Source organism: Fulmarus glacialis, unplaced genomic scaffold, assembly GCF_000690835.1.
Source record: "Fulmarus glacialis isolate BGI_N327 unplaced genomic scaffold, ASM69083v1 scaffold30754, whole genome shotgun sequence".
In the NCBI taxonomy this organism is placed as follows: Eukaryota; Metazoa; Chordata; class Aves; order Procellariiformes; family Procellariidae; genus Fulmarus; species Fulmarus glacialis.
The window spans coordinates 5,265-21,610 of record NW_009210402.1 but is presented as its reverse complement, the minus strand read 5'-3'; the positions used below and the strand labels follow the sequence as shown (position 1 = coordinate 21,610).

General features: G+C 42.3%; 1 protein-coding gene across 2 annotated transcripts; it reads left to right on the top strand.

Annotated features, from left to right (window-relative positions):
• The first annotated feature begins 1,150 nt into the window (after positions 1-1,150).
• Positions 1,151-15,101, top strand: ZBTB1 (zinc finger and BTB domain containing 1). 2 transcript variants are annotated; one of them, XM_009577161.1, is made up of 2 exons: positions 1,151-2,895; positions 13,969-15,101. In XM_009577161.1, the coding sequence occupies exons 1-2, from the start codon at positions 1,176-1,178 to the stop codon at positions 13,977-13,979; spliced, it is 1,731 nt and encodes a 576-aa protein (XP_009575456.1). In that variant the 5' UTR covers positions 1,151-1,175; the 3' UTR covers positions 13,980-15,101. The 2 variants fall into 2 exon arrangements, with proteins under 2 accessions (XP_009575456.1, XP_009575455.1); XM_009577160.1 differs by having other exon boundaries at positions 1,151-3,067.
• Positions 15,102-16,346: the final 1,245 nt, after the last annotated feature.

Sequence of the window (16,346 nt, the reverse complement as noted above, 5' to 3'; positions counted from 1 at the left end):
CAGTGACTAGCTGTTGGATCTGGCCATACTTGGTTAAGTTTATCTTCTGTAAATCAAATGCGCACCTTCTGTGTACAATGCATTTTTCTGGATGTTTTTGTTAACGTAAACCATTATGTTTTCTTCCTCTTCTCTCTTGAGGATAAATTAGTCCTTTCAGTTACAGCAACTTTCAGCACTCGCAGACCTTTCCCTCTAGTCTTTGTCGAGGCTTCATTTCACTGTGGCTCCGCCTCTGGCTTGCTAGCTTTTGCAGTTCTCCATTGCTGAGTTTTCCTTTGTCCGGTCTCCCGTCTACATGTTTTGGTTATATTACAGCGCTCTGACCGAGTGGTTTTGAGAGCAGTAGGAGGCACGGCGTGCACCGCTTCCTGCCTCTCCCCCGTCCCTGCGGCTGTCGCGCAGCTAGCCTGGTCACCATCTGCAGCGGGCTCGTACGTGGGACGTGCCATCGCAGCCGGGCTGCCCTGTGTTTCTGAGATTGCACTTGAGTTTGCAGTTCCTGGTTTGCAAGATGCCTTGCAGATAAGGTTGAGACTGTCCCTGAGCTGCCCTGAAGAGCAAAAAGTGTGTGGACGTAGCTTGTGTGGATGCTCCACAGATGTATCTTCTTAGTTTTCTTTAATGGGGAGGGAAAGACCAGTTTGAGCCTGGCCTGGTTTCCAGTATGTGTTGCATCATATGCCCGTTGGACTGACAGGTGAAAAAGGCAAGTTGAGACTGAAGAGTGGTTTCTTACAGTCAGCTTACCTGGTATAGGTGTTGTCCTGGGGCCATCTTACAGAAGTCTACCCTATGAAGTTTTTGAAGTTCTGCATTCAGAATTCATATCTGAAAATCTTGGCTGTAGGACTTTGAGATATATTTGCTAATTTATATTCCAGCAGCGTTGCTCTGATTGACATGTGTGGTGGTGAAGTTTATTAGTTTACTAGTCTTGTAAGTCTGGTGGTGAGAACATGGAATTATGGATGTTTTCACTGGCGTCAATATTCGTAGTAGTTACCAGCAAAGATCTCCAGACGGGAAGCTGTACCACAAACAGTGCGAGAATAGGAAGATCTAGAGAAGAAAAAGATGGCAGCTCCTCCCTACGTTTAAGTACGTTTTGCTTTTCGTGCTTATGATTTAACAGATGTCTTCTTCTTTATGCAGGGCTGTAATTGAAGTACAAGATGGCAAGAACCAGCCACAGCAACTATGTCCTTCAGCAGCTAAACAACCAAAGAGAGTGGGGCTTTCTGTGCGACTGCTGTATCGCTATCGATGATATTTATTTTCAAGCACATAAAGCAGTTCTTGCTGCGTGCAGCTCCTATTTTAGGATGTTTTTTATGAACCATCAACACACTACAGCCCAGCTGAATCTAAGCAACATGAAGATTAGCGCTGAATGCTTTGATCTTATTTTACAGTTCATGTATTTAGGAAAAATTATGACAGCCCCTGCCAATTTTGAGCAATTTAAAGTGGCCATGAACTATTTACAGCTATATAATGTACCTGAATGTCTAGAAGATATACAGGATACAGACTCATCTAGTTTAAAATGTTCATCTTCTGCTTCTAGCACCCAGAATAGTAAAATGATATTTGGCGTGAGAATGTATGAAGACACGCTTGCTAGAAATGGCAGCGAAGCAAACAGGTGGGGCATGGAGCCGCCAAGTTCAACAGTAAATACGTCCCATAACAAAGAGCCTGATGAAGAAGCTTTGCAGCTAAGCAGCTTCCCCGAACAACTGTTTGATGTCTGCAAAAAAAGCACCACGTCCAAATTCTCTCACACGAAAGAGCGCGTGTCCCACTCGCGCCGTTTTGGAAGAAGCTTCACCTGCGACAGCTGTGGGTTTAGTTTTAGCTGTGAAAAGCTGCTGGATGAGCACGTGTTAACGTGCACTAACAGGCATTCTTACCAAAGTGCCAGGTACTACAGTGCTGAAAAAATAGACTTTAACGAAAAGGACTCTACTTCTAAAATAATCTCCACACAAACAGAAAAATACAAGGGGGACTCGAGCCAAGCTGCGGACGATTCTTCGTCTCCCGTGTCAAACATCACAAGCAGAAAAAGCAGCACGGTTGCGTCCGAGACATCAGGTGAAGAAGGAGGTAGAGCCTCTGAGAGGAAGAGGATTATCATCAAGATGGAACCAGAGGACAATCCTGCAGACGAGCTGAAGGATTTTAATATTATTAAGGTGACAGATAAAGACTGCAATGAGTCTTCCGACAATGACGACCTAGATGATGAACAGGAAGAGCCGCTTTACAGATACTATGTTGAGGAAGAGATCAGAGAGAAGAGAAATGCTCGGAAGACTTTAAAACCCCGTTTATCCATGGATGAGGATGAAAGAAAGTGTTTGAAAAGTCCACGGCACCTTAACAGGAAGGCTCCTTCAGTGCAGGAAGATGTGGAGAACGCTCCCTGTGAACTTTGTGGGCTAACAATCACCGAGGAAGATTTGTCCTCTCATTATTTATCCAAACACATAGAAAATATATGTGCTTGTGGCAAGTGTGGTCAAATACTGGTCAAAGGCAAGCAGTTACAGGACCATGCGCAGACCTGTGGAGAACCCCAGGATCTGACCATGAACGGTATCAGGAATTCGGAGGAGAAAATGGACTTGGAAGAAAACCCCGAGGAGCAGTCAGAAATAAGGGACATGATGTTTGCAGAGATGCTAGAGGACTTCAGGGACAGTCATTTCCAAATGAACAGCCTTCAAAAAAAACAGTTATACAAGCATTCTGCCTGTCCTTTCCGATGCCCTAATTGCGGTCAGCGTTTTGAAACTGAAAACCTAGTGGTTGAACATATGTCAAACTGCCTGGAGCAAGATCTGTTCAAGAACTCCATGATGGAAGAGAACGAGAGGGATCACAGACGTAAGCATTTCTGCAATCTTTGTGGGAAAGGATTTTATCAGCGTTGCCACTTGCGGGAGCACTATACCGTTCATACCAAGGAAAAACAGTTTGTTTGTCAGACATGTGGGAAGCAGTTCTTAAGAGAGCGCCAGTTGCGGCTCCACAATGATATGCACAAAGGCATGGCCAGGTATGTCTGTTCCATTTGTGATCAAGGAAACTTCCGAAAACATGACCATGTACGGCATATGATATCTCACTTATCAGCTGGAGAGACTATATGCCAGGTCTGCTTTCAGATATTCCCAAATAATGAGCAACTGGAGCAGCACATGGATGTTCATCTGTATACATGTGGAGTATGTGGAGCAAAATTTAATTTGAGGAAAGATATGAGATCTCACTATAATGCCAAGCATTTGAAAAGAACATAAGCGTAAACATACTGTTAAAGCATTAAGTTGACAGCAGAGAGAACACCAAAGCAAGGCATACAGTATAGTAGACAAAAATTGGAAAAAAAAAAAAAAAAAAAACACCAAAAAAATTGAAAATAAGTCTCTTTTTTTATTTTTTTTTTTAAGACCCTCCTAACCATAGGTGTCTATTTAGGCTCATTAAGTATATAGCTTTGAAAAGCATCATGTGTTTAATTATTACATTTTCACTGTTTCCTAATATCAGTTTCTGTTCTTAATTTTATTGTTTTACTAAGTAGATATACAAATCATTATTTTTAAACTGTAGATTAAAAGCACAATGTTACCCCTTCACTGACTGCTATTAAACAGTTCTCGGATCCATGTCCGTAAGATGAGTGCTTTAATATTTCATGTGTTGTTTCTTCATGTGAAAATTTTAGATCACAGTGATTAACATGCAAGAACATAATTGTTCATAATCCCCAAATTAATTTTCAAAATGAAAAAAGCCTCCAATGCCAAGAAATAATCCTTTGCTCTCTGACTCTGCTGTAAGGGCAGAGCTGGCTGTCCTGGTCCTCTGCTTCTTGGTTTTGTTGGAACGTGCATCCCAGGGGTGAGAGCACGTAGGCTCAGTTAAACCTTGCAGAGGTGGACTGGTGTGCGCAAAGGGAAAGGGAGTTAATGACTGTCGGGATAACCGAGGAGTTCCCAGCAGAGTGGTCATTTTCCAGACTTGAAGTCCTAGCAGAACTGTACAACTGACGTTGGCCTTCCGTTTTCTGTCTGTTCCTACGTGGGTATATAAAACCTGCTTATTCTAATATACAAGGGAAGAGTGGCTGTGGTGGATTGCTAGGAATGCAGAATGGCGATGTGCATTGAAGACTGCATTTCTCAGCCTAGCTGTAAATGGTGCCTTGCTGCTTGTGTTGGAAAGCTGAAAGTGGGATGGGTGTGAAGATAGTCCCATTGCTTGGGCGGGGAGGGGAAGGGGAGTGTGGCTCATGTGAACCTTAGTTTTTTTGTTTCTTGTTTTCATGATACTTTCTGAATGTTCTGTTTTTCAACAAGAATATAACAAGAAAAGACTGCAGAGTTTGCTTAATAAATGTAAAGACATTTTCTGCCTTTTAAGATTCCTTTCTGATTCTAGTTTAGCCCTAATCTGCGTAGCTTGTCTCTTAATTTAATTGAATTTAAAAATCCTAAGTACCAGCTGACATCAATTCAGTGAGGCAGTTTGGCCTTTGAGAGAACGACTGGCTTTGACTCTTAGGCACCAGCTGTCTAAATGTTTGTTAAGTGCGTGATTTTTAGTGGGGGGAGGAAAGGATCTTAATATGTAATGGTGGAGCAGACTATTAAAAAAAAAAACCTAGCAGTACTTTCTCCCAGCAGATCTCACTTTATCAAAGAGGGTAGTAATACTGTTTCCCACTGAGCCATGGAGGGAGGAAAGCAATTTAGATCAGCAATTAATGCAGTTGGACTAGATGATCATCACAGGTCCCTTCCAACCGAAATATTCTATGCTATCACCTCGCGTGCCAGTGGGGAGAATAGGAGCCAGGAGCTGAGGGTCTAGTCTGGGGCTTTTACGCGCTTGTTGCTGTCGGGAGTTGAGTTTTGATCCCTTGTTGTTTCTTGGGGATTACGAGGGGTATCGAGTTTTAATGTTAGACTATATAGAGAAATTAAGAGAGTTCAGAATCTCCACTATAACTATTTAAATTAGTATGAGTTGCCTTGCATTTATTCAGTTTTAGATGTGCATTAGAATTTCTCTTGGTTGGTAGATGTGTGCGTTTCTGCAGTGATGGAGAAGGACCCCACCACCAGACCTGAGTCCTGAGCCGGCAGCTAGCTCCCCGGGCACCGACTGCTTCGGGTGCAGTTTGGGCATTTAGCTTTTTGCCGTAACTGCTCAGTCCTATGTTTTCTTGTAGGCTGCTGAAGCCAGCCAAGTCCTGAATAACACGAGGGCCAAAAAGACCACGGACATGAATGCACTCCAGCATTTCAGTTAATTCAGAGCTTCCCCCTTCTTAGGATTTATTCCACATTCCCCATCCCAACCTAGACTGAAGCTCAATGTGTAAGAGTTCAAAGAATAAGTGGGACAGGTATTTTAACACTTTTTAGCACGGGAATCCGTGCTAAGGTGATTATAAGACACTTCAAAAGACAAAATATTTAACTATAATGATCGTCTTAGGGATGAAGTAGTTAGTCAAGTGCTGTAGTGGCAGAGTTGGGGGGGTTAATACACTGCGCATAGCAATTCTCTGACATGCAGGTTATCCCTTACGGTGTCAGCCATGGCTGGACTGGGAAAAGCAGCCAAGGGAAGAGAGGGAGAACTGGAGGTGCTGGGGGAGTTGGCAGAAGAGTCTTGTGGCGCTGGGGAATTGGGAAGGCTGAGTGGGAGAGGAGGGATGGACGAAGGCTGGGAGGGCAAGATTAGAGCCGTGCAGTGGGAAGCAAATCCCAAAGTTGGCATGGAGGGGAGAGGCTGGAGGAGTGGATAAAATGTCCTGTAGACGCCTGTGGGACCGGAGTGAGAATGACTCAGCTTGGCTGGGAGAGCTGTCGGCCCGGGTGATTAGCTCACTACGGCACAAACTGGGAGTTCGGACTGCGTACCAAGTACAGCCAGCCCCCGTGCTGGAAGCACTGCAGGGGCACAGCAAAGCCTGGGTTAAAGACCTTGTTGAAAAGGAGGTGACCTCTGCAGACTAAGAGATCGTTCCTGAATACAGTGAAGGGCTAAGGGTGATTTACGGAGACTCCTGCTCATGGTCGGGAGCCCTTGTTTACAGTGTATTGGTATGAACTTGACCCAAAAACGTTTCACGAAAGAAGTTACTTCCTAGTGTAAGTAGACCTGCCAACTACAGAAGTTAAATGGAGGAACTGGGAATGATGGTATTTATGTGTACTATCTAACTTCATAAACACCCTGGAATACCTTTGTTTTTCAATAATAAGCTGTGTTGTAATAGCCTTTCAAAGGAAAGTTTGTTAAACCTTTCCAACTGAACTTGAATTAATGTTTTTTCCTGTTCTTGTGAAACAAAAGCCAGGGCCTTGGAGTTCACGTGTATGAACGTCCAGACTAAGGCTCAAAAAGAGCATGAATTGCATTGCAGGGGAGCTTAAGAGTGGATCTACTTGTATGTAGGCAGAGAAAACCAGAATGACTGAAGTAGCCTGAAAAGTGATCAAGGGGAATATAGGAGAACAAATCAAGGGTATTAAGGCACGAACAAGACAGCCTGGCTTGCAAGTAGATGGGGAGAGTGTTTATGGTGACGTGTAAAAGCACGCAGGGGAACAGCATGGGACTACTGACGAGAAGTCCTGGAGTGACAGGAGGAATTTGGCTGGGGCTGGTCACTCCTGGGGTCGGGGGTGTTCTCCCCAGAATGGGCCAACATCCGCAGGACAATGAAATGATGGATTTCAGCGCTCCTACCATGACAAAAATTACTTACTGTGGAGACAGAATGAAAGCAGACCTGAAAAAAAAAAAAACCCAATTGCAGTTACGATACCCTAGAAGTCTTGCTATTACTTGAAAGATAGTGAAGGGGAAGCAAAAATACTTCATTTAGAGTTCTGTTTCCTCTAACAAATTTGTACTCCTCAGTCATCATAACATAGTTCCTTTACATCTCCTTACTGTGCTACGTGGACTGTTAGAGTGTAAAAGCACTTAAGGATCTTTGAGAGTGGAGGTGTAAGCATATCGCATTGCACGAGGCATAGCCAGAAAGAAACAGACTTGCTGGATGCTCTGACTTATATTTTTAAGTGATTTGCTCTTCTTATTTTTGGAGGACCTCTCTCTGTTCTGTTGTTTTCCTCATTTTGGCAGCGGTGTGGGCTGCGACCCTGAAAATAATTTATAAGTAGCCAGCCTAGCTTTTAGCTTTCAGGATTTACTGGAAGTTAAAAAGAGGAATTCATGAAGACCTGGAATGAGCTTTAAAATATCACAAAAGCTGTTGAGCTTCTTTTTCAGTTTCAGAGGAGATGTTTCAAATGTTAAAAAAAAAATATATACTTGTAAATGCTTACTGGCAACTTGTTAATTCAAACAGTATTTACATTTGTGTATAACGATATTTGGAGCCAACAGGTCTGTGGAGAAATCTTGGTTTGAATAGATTAGAATATCACAGAACTCTAAGAATTTATGCTTTTATTAGGGGACTTCTCTATTTAATATTTTTAGTTAATGGAGAAAATACCATTCAGCATATTTTTTATTCAAAGCTGAAGACAGAAAATGTACTGCCCTGGAGAATATATTAAAAATACATTGTAATAAAAATGAATATTTTGACTACGCTATTGTATTTGAACACACTAGTGCTAAACCATCAAGAGTATCTCAGCTATTGGTGAGGACGTAAGTTTGCTCCTGAAGGCAGTGCCACCTTGAGCCCTGGCAGCCCCTTCCTTCTCCCCACCTAGTTTCAGCTCTCATATCCCATGTGTGCCACCGCTCCATTGTCAAAAAGCATGTATTTATGTAGCTTCACAATGAACTGAATCAAACAACGGGCTTTTTTTTATTCCCTGTGGGGCTATTTTTTGGCTGGACCAGTTCCCCGCTGTGCTTCCCTCTCCGGCTCCATGTCAGATCTTGTGCTAGCACAATAGAAGGGGTGGCACAAGGGGAGAAATGAGTGGCTGGGAGGGGGCTCGTTTGCTTAAACGAGCTGTGCCAGAACGCAAAGCACTTCCCAAGCTTAACTTGGTCTCTGTCTCCCCCAAGCATCCTTGTGGAAGCTGAACTCTGACATTCATCTCCTATTTCCTGATAAGGAAAAAAGGCAGCCCAGCCTCTTACATACAAATGAGACACGTCTATGCTATCTGCCCTCTTCATGAGAACTGGAATCCTTCCTGTGTTCAGCTCACCCCTCAAATATGCTCTGGAGCTTTCTTAGTCGTTCTTGAAACAGACCGAGTAGCGCTTCACACCACTGGGTTCATGTGGTTGGCCTGGCCCGAGCCCAGGAATGAGGTGGGCCCCTTGTCCGGCCAAACGCCAGGAATGGCTCCCACCTTCCTCTGGTCTTTGTGCCCTCCAGCTGTGGGCCCAGATGCAGCTGTGCTGCCCGCACGCTCGGCAGCTGGGCCCCCGCTCTCCTGCTGCCCTGTGCCCCTCGCCACTCACAATGTGCGCTTTTCTGGGTGTCGCGATAAGGGGAGACAGTCATCTCATTTTTGGTCTAATACTGAAAGCTCGGGATAATTCCTTGCGTAAGTTAAGGAGATGCTGGCAGTATCTGTTACTATCCCCCTGCGCCTGCTTCTGACTTTTAAGTGCTTCCTAATCTGAAAGGGTTAAAAATCAAATATTCTGATTCTCAGTTGGTTTGATGCTTGTCACAGACTTAAAGACTTACAAGATGAAGCATGACTAATTTGACTTTATATAAAGTCTGCTGAAGGCTAGAAATTAGGAACATGTTTTTAAAAGCTGACATTTCTGTAGTTCTCGGCTATAAACCAGTTTTCTGTTTTCTTCCAACTTCCAAAAAACTCCTAAAATATTGCTGTGCAGTGTATTCTTGAGACATGTTAGTAGGCTGAGATTTTGAAGGGGGAAGATGCCAAAAACCAGGACACATTTTATAAATTAAGTGTCTTCTGCCACTTTTACAGTCACTTCTACAATTCTGGAATTAATTGTGATTTTATTTTATTTTTTTCATGCAGAAAGACAAATCTTAATTTGTTACAGAGCAACAGAGCTCATGACTCAGGAGTCAGTTCATCAAGGCTATAAATATTCAGCCCTGAAACAAACAGTCCATGTTCTTTTTCATGTACTTGAATGACCAGTGCCAGCTTTACAAGAGAAATGCTATCGGATCTTTAGGTCGTTTTTGCCCTCAAATGTCTTGTAGGGTTTTTTTAATATTTAAGTGATAGGAAAACAATATTGTGCTTTTTAGAGAAACGGTTTTCAGTAATTTGTGCACATTCCGTATATAAAAGTAGTTGAAAATATGTTTTTAAAGTTTCATATTAATGTATTCAAGGGAACATAACCAAATTATGAGATGAGAAATCAGCAGATAGTCCAAGGCCAGATTTTGACTGACACTTTTGCGTGGCACACCTTACCCCAAGAACCTAGAATTTCAGAAGTGGTCAGTATCTTTGTTTCTCTTGCAAGAAAACGAGAAGGTTTAATCCTGTCCTGTGCCTTCTGGCCTACTAAAACTATAGTAAATCTTCCTGCAGCTACAACCACAAAAACAATGCTGCATCTAGCATTTCCTATGTGAGGAAAAAAAAAAAATTAGCCTTTCAGAGCTGTTCAAGAACTTCCCTCTCTGACGAAGTCCTGATGCTGCTATTGTTTTTACTCAAACTCAACTGTGATTTGCATCAATGAGATTTTGGGGTGTACTTTTTTTTTTTTTGCAAACAAGAGATGATCTCAGATAAGTGTGTCTTGTGGTTCTGTAGACATCCCAAGACTCCTGACAGGGAATGAAGAGAACATTCCTTAAAGGCCTCCAAATCCTGGAAGCTGTGTGGATTGTGGGAAATCCACTGGAAATCAAGACTGTCTACAAATCCTTGGTTTCTCAACCTGTCTGTCAGGCAAAGTGCCACCAGTGTCAGCAATTGCCAAGGTCTCTGCAGCAGCTGCGTTGCCAACATGAAAGATGCAAAAATCAGTCTTTTCCCATCTCTTCTCCCTCATGTCCCCTGGTGACAAGGTTGCTATTTTAAAAATTCATCATTTTGGCTCTTCTATTTGCCTTCTGTTTTTTGAAATGGGAAGATGTGGTTTCTTCCTCTTTTAAAGCAATGACTAGGGCTAAGAACTTGCCTTTTGTAATAGTTCTCACATGTTCAATTGAACCTGCACAACTTAGTAATACCTATTCTCTCCTTTTTTAGGTAACCATCCCATTACATTGGGGATGGTCACCAGAGGGACTTCTGCTTCTGACTCCCCAGAAAATGAATGGGAGAAATAATATAATGCCCTTCTCTCCATGGCAAAAGTCCCAAGACCATGAAAGTTTGTGGAAATGCAGATACGCTTGGCTAAAAATAGAGTTTGCTGAATACCATAGATTACTTTTGGTTTTGGCAATAGATACTCAAGACTTCTGGTATCAGTTACGCTCCTTCCTTTTTACACAAGTCATCGTTAGAGCATTTATTCAGGATGCTAAAGATGGTGCCTCTGCTTCCTCCCTGCCTATGGGGTTCTCAATGGTACCTACTGGTACAGAGTCCCAACTACCAAACTAGCGAGGTTCTGGTTTCTAGCTATTGGTTATTTAATTATATATACAAAGTGGAAACATTTTAAGAGATGAAATCTAGCATATCCCTCCTGCAGGAAAAGGATAGATACAGTAGTACTGTAGAAGGAGGAAATACAGGGTAGGATTCCTTGGAACTGATGAAGAAACTGTCTTAGTATGTCCCACAGCCCAGGAGAGAGCTCGGACCTCTGAGCTGCACTGCTATCAGGTAGATTAAATATAATTTGTGTACACTTACACATGCTGTAAAACATGACACTGGCACAGTCTGCATGCCTGGAACTATGAGGATTAGCCGCACCTAGTCTGCTTTCAGACGGCGTTGTGTTTCACTTAGATTTTACTGGCTGTTGCTAAATGGTCAGTTCTGCCGGAAAAGGCAGAGGTCCTGATGAACAGTAACTTAAAAACTGAAAAATAAGTCAATTAGGACACAAGAAATCTTACAGTAATTGTTAGCAGTTCTTTCAGCTTTAGTTTGCTGTGCAAAGAGTTAAATAGTTCAAAGGCAGTTTCCTTTGGAGAATGTTTATTGGATCAAGTTCAGTGTGGCTTAGACCCCAAATAGAAATACTACCTTCAAACAGAGCACTACTATGAAAGTAGGAATAGTCTGTGGCCTTCCAGACCTCACAAGCTATGTTGGTTTGTTACACAGAGTCAAAACAAAGATGTCCCTTAAAACACATATACATTAACTCTGTATTTCACACACCACAATCTTTTATCTCAGATCTGCTTTTCTCCCCAGTCATTGGGGCTGTGCCAAAGTCACTGAGATCCTGGATGAACTATAGACTTCTCAGTAAAAAGCATATATGGTATGATTGGACCATCCAAGCTACTTAGATCATTAGAGAACAGGCTTTGAGTGCTACTGCTCCTGTTTACTAAGCTTGAAGTACTACATCCTTCAGATTTTGGAACAGTGCTTATCTTTGCGTCTTGATTCCCTTTATATTGCAGAAAGCAGGGTGAGGAAGAACCCAGCGGGTGCTTCTCTTTTAAATGGAGCCTGGAAGATCTTGTTAGCTGGGGGTGTTGTTTTTTTGTTTTTTCAGGTCCTTAGCTGGCTGAATCTTCAAACTTCTAGTAAATGCGCTAAGCATTAAAAAAGCATTATTAATACATGATGAGAAACACCAAGTTCAACCACTTAATGTAGCAGTCAAACCCATGCAGATGCTATTAGCACAGGAACCTGGTATCATGCCAAATCTGGAGAGTTATCTTTGATCTATCTCCAGATCCTCCTTTTATTTGTAAACATCCAGCTAATCACAGACTTCCTCTGACTTTTATGAAGTGGAAGAAACTGCATCCTTTGTAACATCTCTGAAGTGCTTTAACTTTGCAGATGTTCATGGATTTGTGTGATGGGGAGGTACGAGCTCCATCTGGTGGCTAACTGGAAACATGCATATTTCTATTTAAAAAGCTCAAACAGTTGAGCAGAGTTTACTGTGTGAAGAGTGAAGCAGATCCTCTTGCAGCTGTGCATTCCTAAAACAACTTCTGTTTTTAGGGTAGCTAGAAGATTTTAGAGTCTGGGAGGAGGGCACAACATTTTACCTCTAATCTAGCTTACTGTGGGCTAAAAGCTATTACCAATACCAGCAGTTCTCTGGTGTTCTCAGTTCTGTATGTACACCACACCACCACAGTTGGCACTGATTAACAGTATTTTTGCAGTCTCATCGGAAAAATGTAATTTAATATTCACAGGCAACCCACCTTCCCACACTCGGAGGTGGTCCCACACAGCATAGTCGGTGTATTTGAGGGTGGTGGTGTAAAGAAGCTCAGTCATGCTGCATGATCGGCAAATAATAGAGATCTTTGACTGTAAAATGCAGGCTGGCATCTTAATAAACAGTAATGTGAAACACTGATGTTGCCTGGGGAAAAATAATGTTCACATGCATACTGTAGTTAGAATACCTTTTTTTCCTCCTTTGTTAGTTTACAAACAAAAAAAGGCATTTTCTGACCTTTGAGCTAGTCAAGTAAGAGCTACTTTGAGATAACAGCATCAGCCCAATGAATGCCCCTCCAAGATTTGAAGACTGTATTAGGTAGACACATGGACTTGCTGCCAAAACCAGCAGTACTTGGAAGCTAGCAGTTTGCCCAAGACCTGCTTCCCCATGTTCACATCACCCTCCTGGCATGAAACAAAAGCCATTTGTCCCAGATTGCTTTTTTGTCCACCATCAAGTATGTGACAGAAGGGCAGATACAATATACAGACAATTCTGGGCCTGGCATATGCTGTGAGCGTCTGGCCACATGTCACACGGGACATCCTATAATGCACACTGGAGTGTGGAGCACCACTCTCAAGGCTTTCCTCTCAAAGGTGTGCCAGGAAGTTCAGCCCTGAGCTGGCCTTGAGGATGCTTTAGCAGGTAAGTAATGCAGACAGCTGGTAAACCTGGCTTCACGTGCAGCTGTGAAGCCTTTCCTGCTCTGCAGTGTAGACACAACCACTTGGTCCAGGGCTGCCATAGTGTGCATGGAAACATCAAGTGTAAATTAGCCAGAAGCGGAACAATCGTATACTTTGTAAAATGTGATTTACATATCCAGAGAAAGAAGTCAGTGTACCAAGAAAAAAAACCCTGAGGATTGTCTTTAAAAGTTACATCCACACGTTTCCAATTTCTTGACTGTTCGTATCAGATAGAAAGCTGCTCATATTTGTCATAAATTAGTTTGGTTGAAAGAGACTTACAGAAATTGTAAATATTTATATCATTTATCTGCATTTAACCTAAAATAAGAGTTTGGGGAGGGGAGTTAAGTAAATATATAACAGATACTTCTGAGTTAGGCCAGGGAAAAAAAAACTAACAAAAAAACAGAGCAGTAAGAAGTATTCCAGGGTGGGGGTGTTCCAAGCTATGAGAAGTCCAGGCTGAGGGGAAATAATACTCGTGCAATTTTTTGAGCATCCACTAAGCCAAGCCATAAACCACTGCTGGAAAGTAACACATACAGTATCAAAAATAACTTCTGGGAGGCTTGGGAGGTGAAGTTTTTCTTTAGCAAATCTTTAGCTGTTTTGAAAATGGAAGGCAAAAGAGAAAGAAACAAAAGTTTCTGAAACAAGATCAAAACATTGTTTAAGGTTAAGTTGTGTTTTGGTGGGGTAAAGGTTGAAGGAAGTGAACCGCATGGCTTTTAAACAGTTCCTGACTGTGGTGGGCACTCTGAATATAACTGAAGGATGGGCATTTAGAGCAAAACCACACCATAGTGAGGTGGGAGGGACCACATCATGCTAGCAAATACAGTGCTGGAGTGTGGGCTTCTGACTTTTAATATTTTTCTTGCATTTCTTTTCTGCATGGCAGTAGTGAAATAGGGACTGCTAAGCTTCTGAACAACTGAGAGAACCAGGTTTGAAGAAGACATGAGGAAGAACTGGTCGGCAAAAGATTTCATAAAAACTCAGAACTGCGTGTGCCAGATCTGAATTGGCACCACCTTTGCTTTTTTGAGATACTGCAGCAGTCGCAAAAGGCACCAAAGCAGTCAAATTAGAACATGCAGTAAAAGTTGTTTTGGACTCTTCTCTGTATTATAAAACTTACTTCCTTGTGACTACTATTTACACCTGCTAAAAACAAATTTGAAGTCTCCTTTCATGGAGCAGACAGCCAAAAGAGGCAGATGCCAGGTGTTAAGGGCTGCACTGAAGTGAGTTTGCAGAATTTGCTGTTCACGTGCTGGAGTGCTCCTTGTCTGAAATGAGGCTTCGTAGAGTTTCTGTCAAAAACTGTTTAGATTTTTTAGTTCAAACATTAGAAGTGTGTACTCGTGAACTAAAACTTATGTATTTTCAGACAGTTACAATGCTAAACTACCAAGTGTTAAAAAAGAGAAAAAAAATTAATCTGGAGTACAAGGTGAAAAAAAAATCTTAAAAACTGAGGACAGAGGGTCCCTGAGGAAGGACAGGATGGTGAGAAAGATCCAGCTGACCTGATTCCCCCTGCTGCCATGATCATCATTTGCAAGCTGAAGAGGACCTTCCATGGAGCACAGTTCTTGTATGTGGAGAGTAAAGAAATGGTGCTCTGGTCTTATTACAAGAATGGTGAAAAATTTTTACCAACAAGGAGATAAGTAAATGTGAAATAATCTTCACAGGGCACAGGGTGCACCTTGTTCTGGATCTAAGCCTTGCAAAAGCTGGCTTGAAGAGGAGAATCACGCATTCATGTTCAGATTTGAGCATTTTAGGAATCCTAATGTTTCCAGCTAAATTAATGGGGAAAAAAACCCAACCAAAAAACCAAGGCAGTAAATGTTTCAAATTAGGGCCAGCATGGATTAAAACAATATTAATTTCCCCCAGACAACAGTGGATCAGATTGAGACATGTAAGCAGACTAAACGTGCTGATCTATATTCTGCTGTAGTTACGCATCTTACTAATTCTACTCATGACTATAAAAGGATGTTTCATTGTTCAGTATAACTGTTATCTCAAGAAGAGTCTGTCTATAATTTTATTTATAATTGGCATCATTTTCATTACTGTTGTTATGAAGTGTGTAAAATAATTGTCTGTATTGCAGCTTGTATAGGGCATGTGTCTGTGCTTGCTTTACTCTTTCTGAGTTTATAAAGTTGCTATACAAATGCAAGAAAAGATGTTCAGATATCTTTGAATGTGGTTGCTTAATCTATTTACATAGCCCCAAACATTTCAGCGTATAGATGTTGAAGGTATTGGCTCTATTAACACATAACACCTTAAACATTAATATAGGCATTTTAAAAGTCTTCAGTGCAGTATTGGAATGCCAACACTTCTGTCCCAGTGGGTGAGCTGGACCAAAGGGGAAGACGGTGAATATCTGGGCAAAGCCAGATACCACTGGGGACTCTGCAAGGAGAAGGCACAACACAGCTGGGAAATCTAATAGAAAATGGGTTGTCCTTTTGTTGTGGTTTAACCACAGCCAGCAGCTAAGCACCACACAGCTGCTTGCTCACTCCCTCCACAATGGGATGGGGGAGAGAATCAGAAAGGTAAAAGTGAGAAAACTCGTGGGTTGAGATAAAGACAGTTTAATAAGTAAAGCAAAAGCCGCGCACGCAAGCAAAGCAAAACAAAACAGGGAATTCATTCACTGCTTCCCATTAGCAGGAACGTGTTCAGCCATCTCCCGGAAAGCAGGGCTCCATCCTGCGTAACCGTTACTTGGGAAGACAAACGCCATCACTCCGAACGGCTCCCCTTCCTTCATCCCCCGGCTTTATATGCTGAGCATGACGTCATATGGTATGGAATATCCCTTTGGTCAGTTGGGGTCAGCTGTCCCAGCTGTTTCCCCTCCCAGCTTCTTGTGCACCCCCAGCCTCCTCGCTGGTGGGGTGGGGTGAGAAGCAGAAAAGGCCTTGACTCTGTGTCAGCACTGCTCAGCAATAATGAAAAAATCCCTCTGTTATCAACCCTGTTTTCAGCACAAATCCAAAACGTAGCCCCATACAAGCTACTGTGAAGAAAATTAACTCTACCCCAGCTAAAACCAGCACACCTTTCCATAGAGAACAGGAAGGACCTTCACGGTGGGACCACCACAAAGCAGAGGAGAGAAGGGAAATATGTTTATAGCATCACCTAGAGATAGGACTTCAACAGTATACTAAGCATAGAACATCTAGAATAGGCTGTGACTGTTCTGTAACTTAGCAATTATTTGTAGCCTATGTAGAGTAT

Excerpts from the sequence above, each read along its gene's own strand:
- ZBTB1 (XM_009577160.1), top strand. The coding sequence starts at position 1,176 with ATGGCAAGAACCAGCCACAGCAACTATGTCCTTCAGCAGCTAAACAAC. Across the intron at positions 3,068-13,968 it reads ATGCACAAAGGCATGGCCAG|TAGTGAAATAGGGACTGCTA; the intron begins GTATGTCTGTTC and ends TCTGCATGGCAG.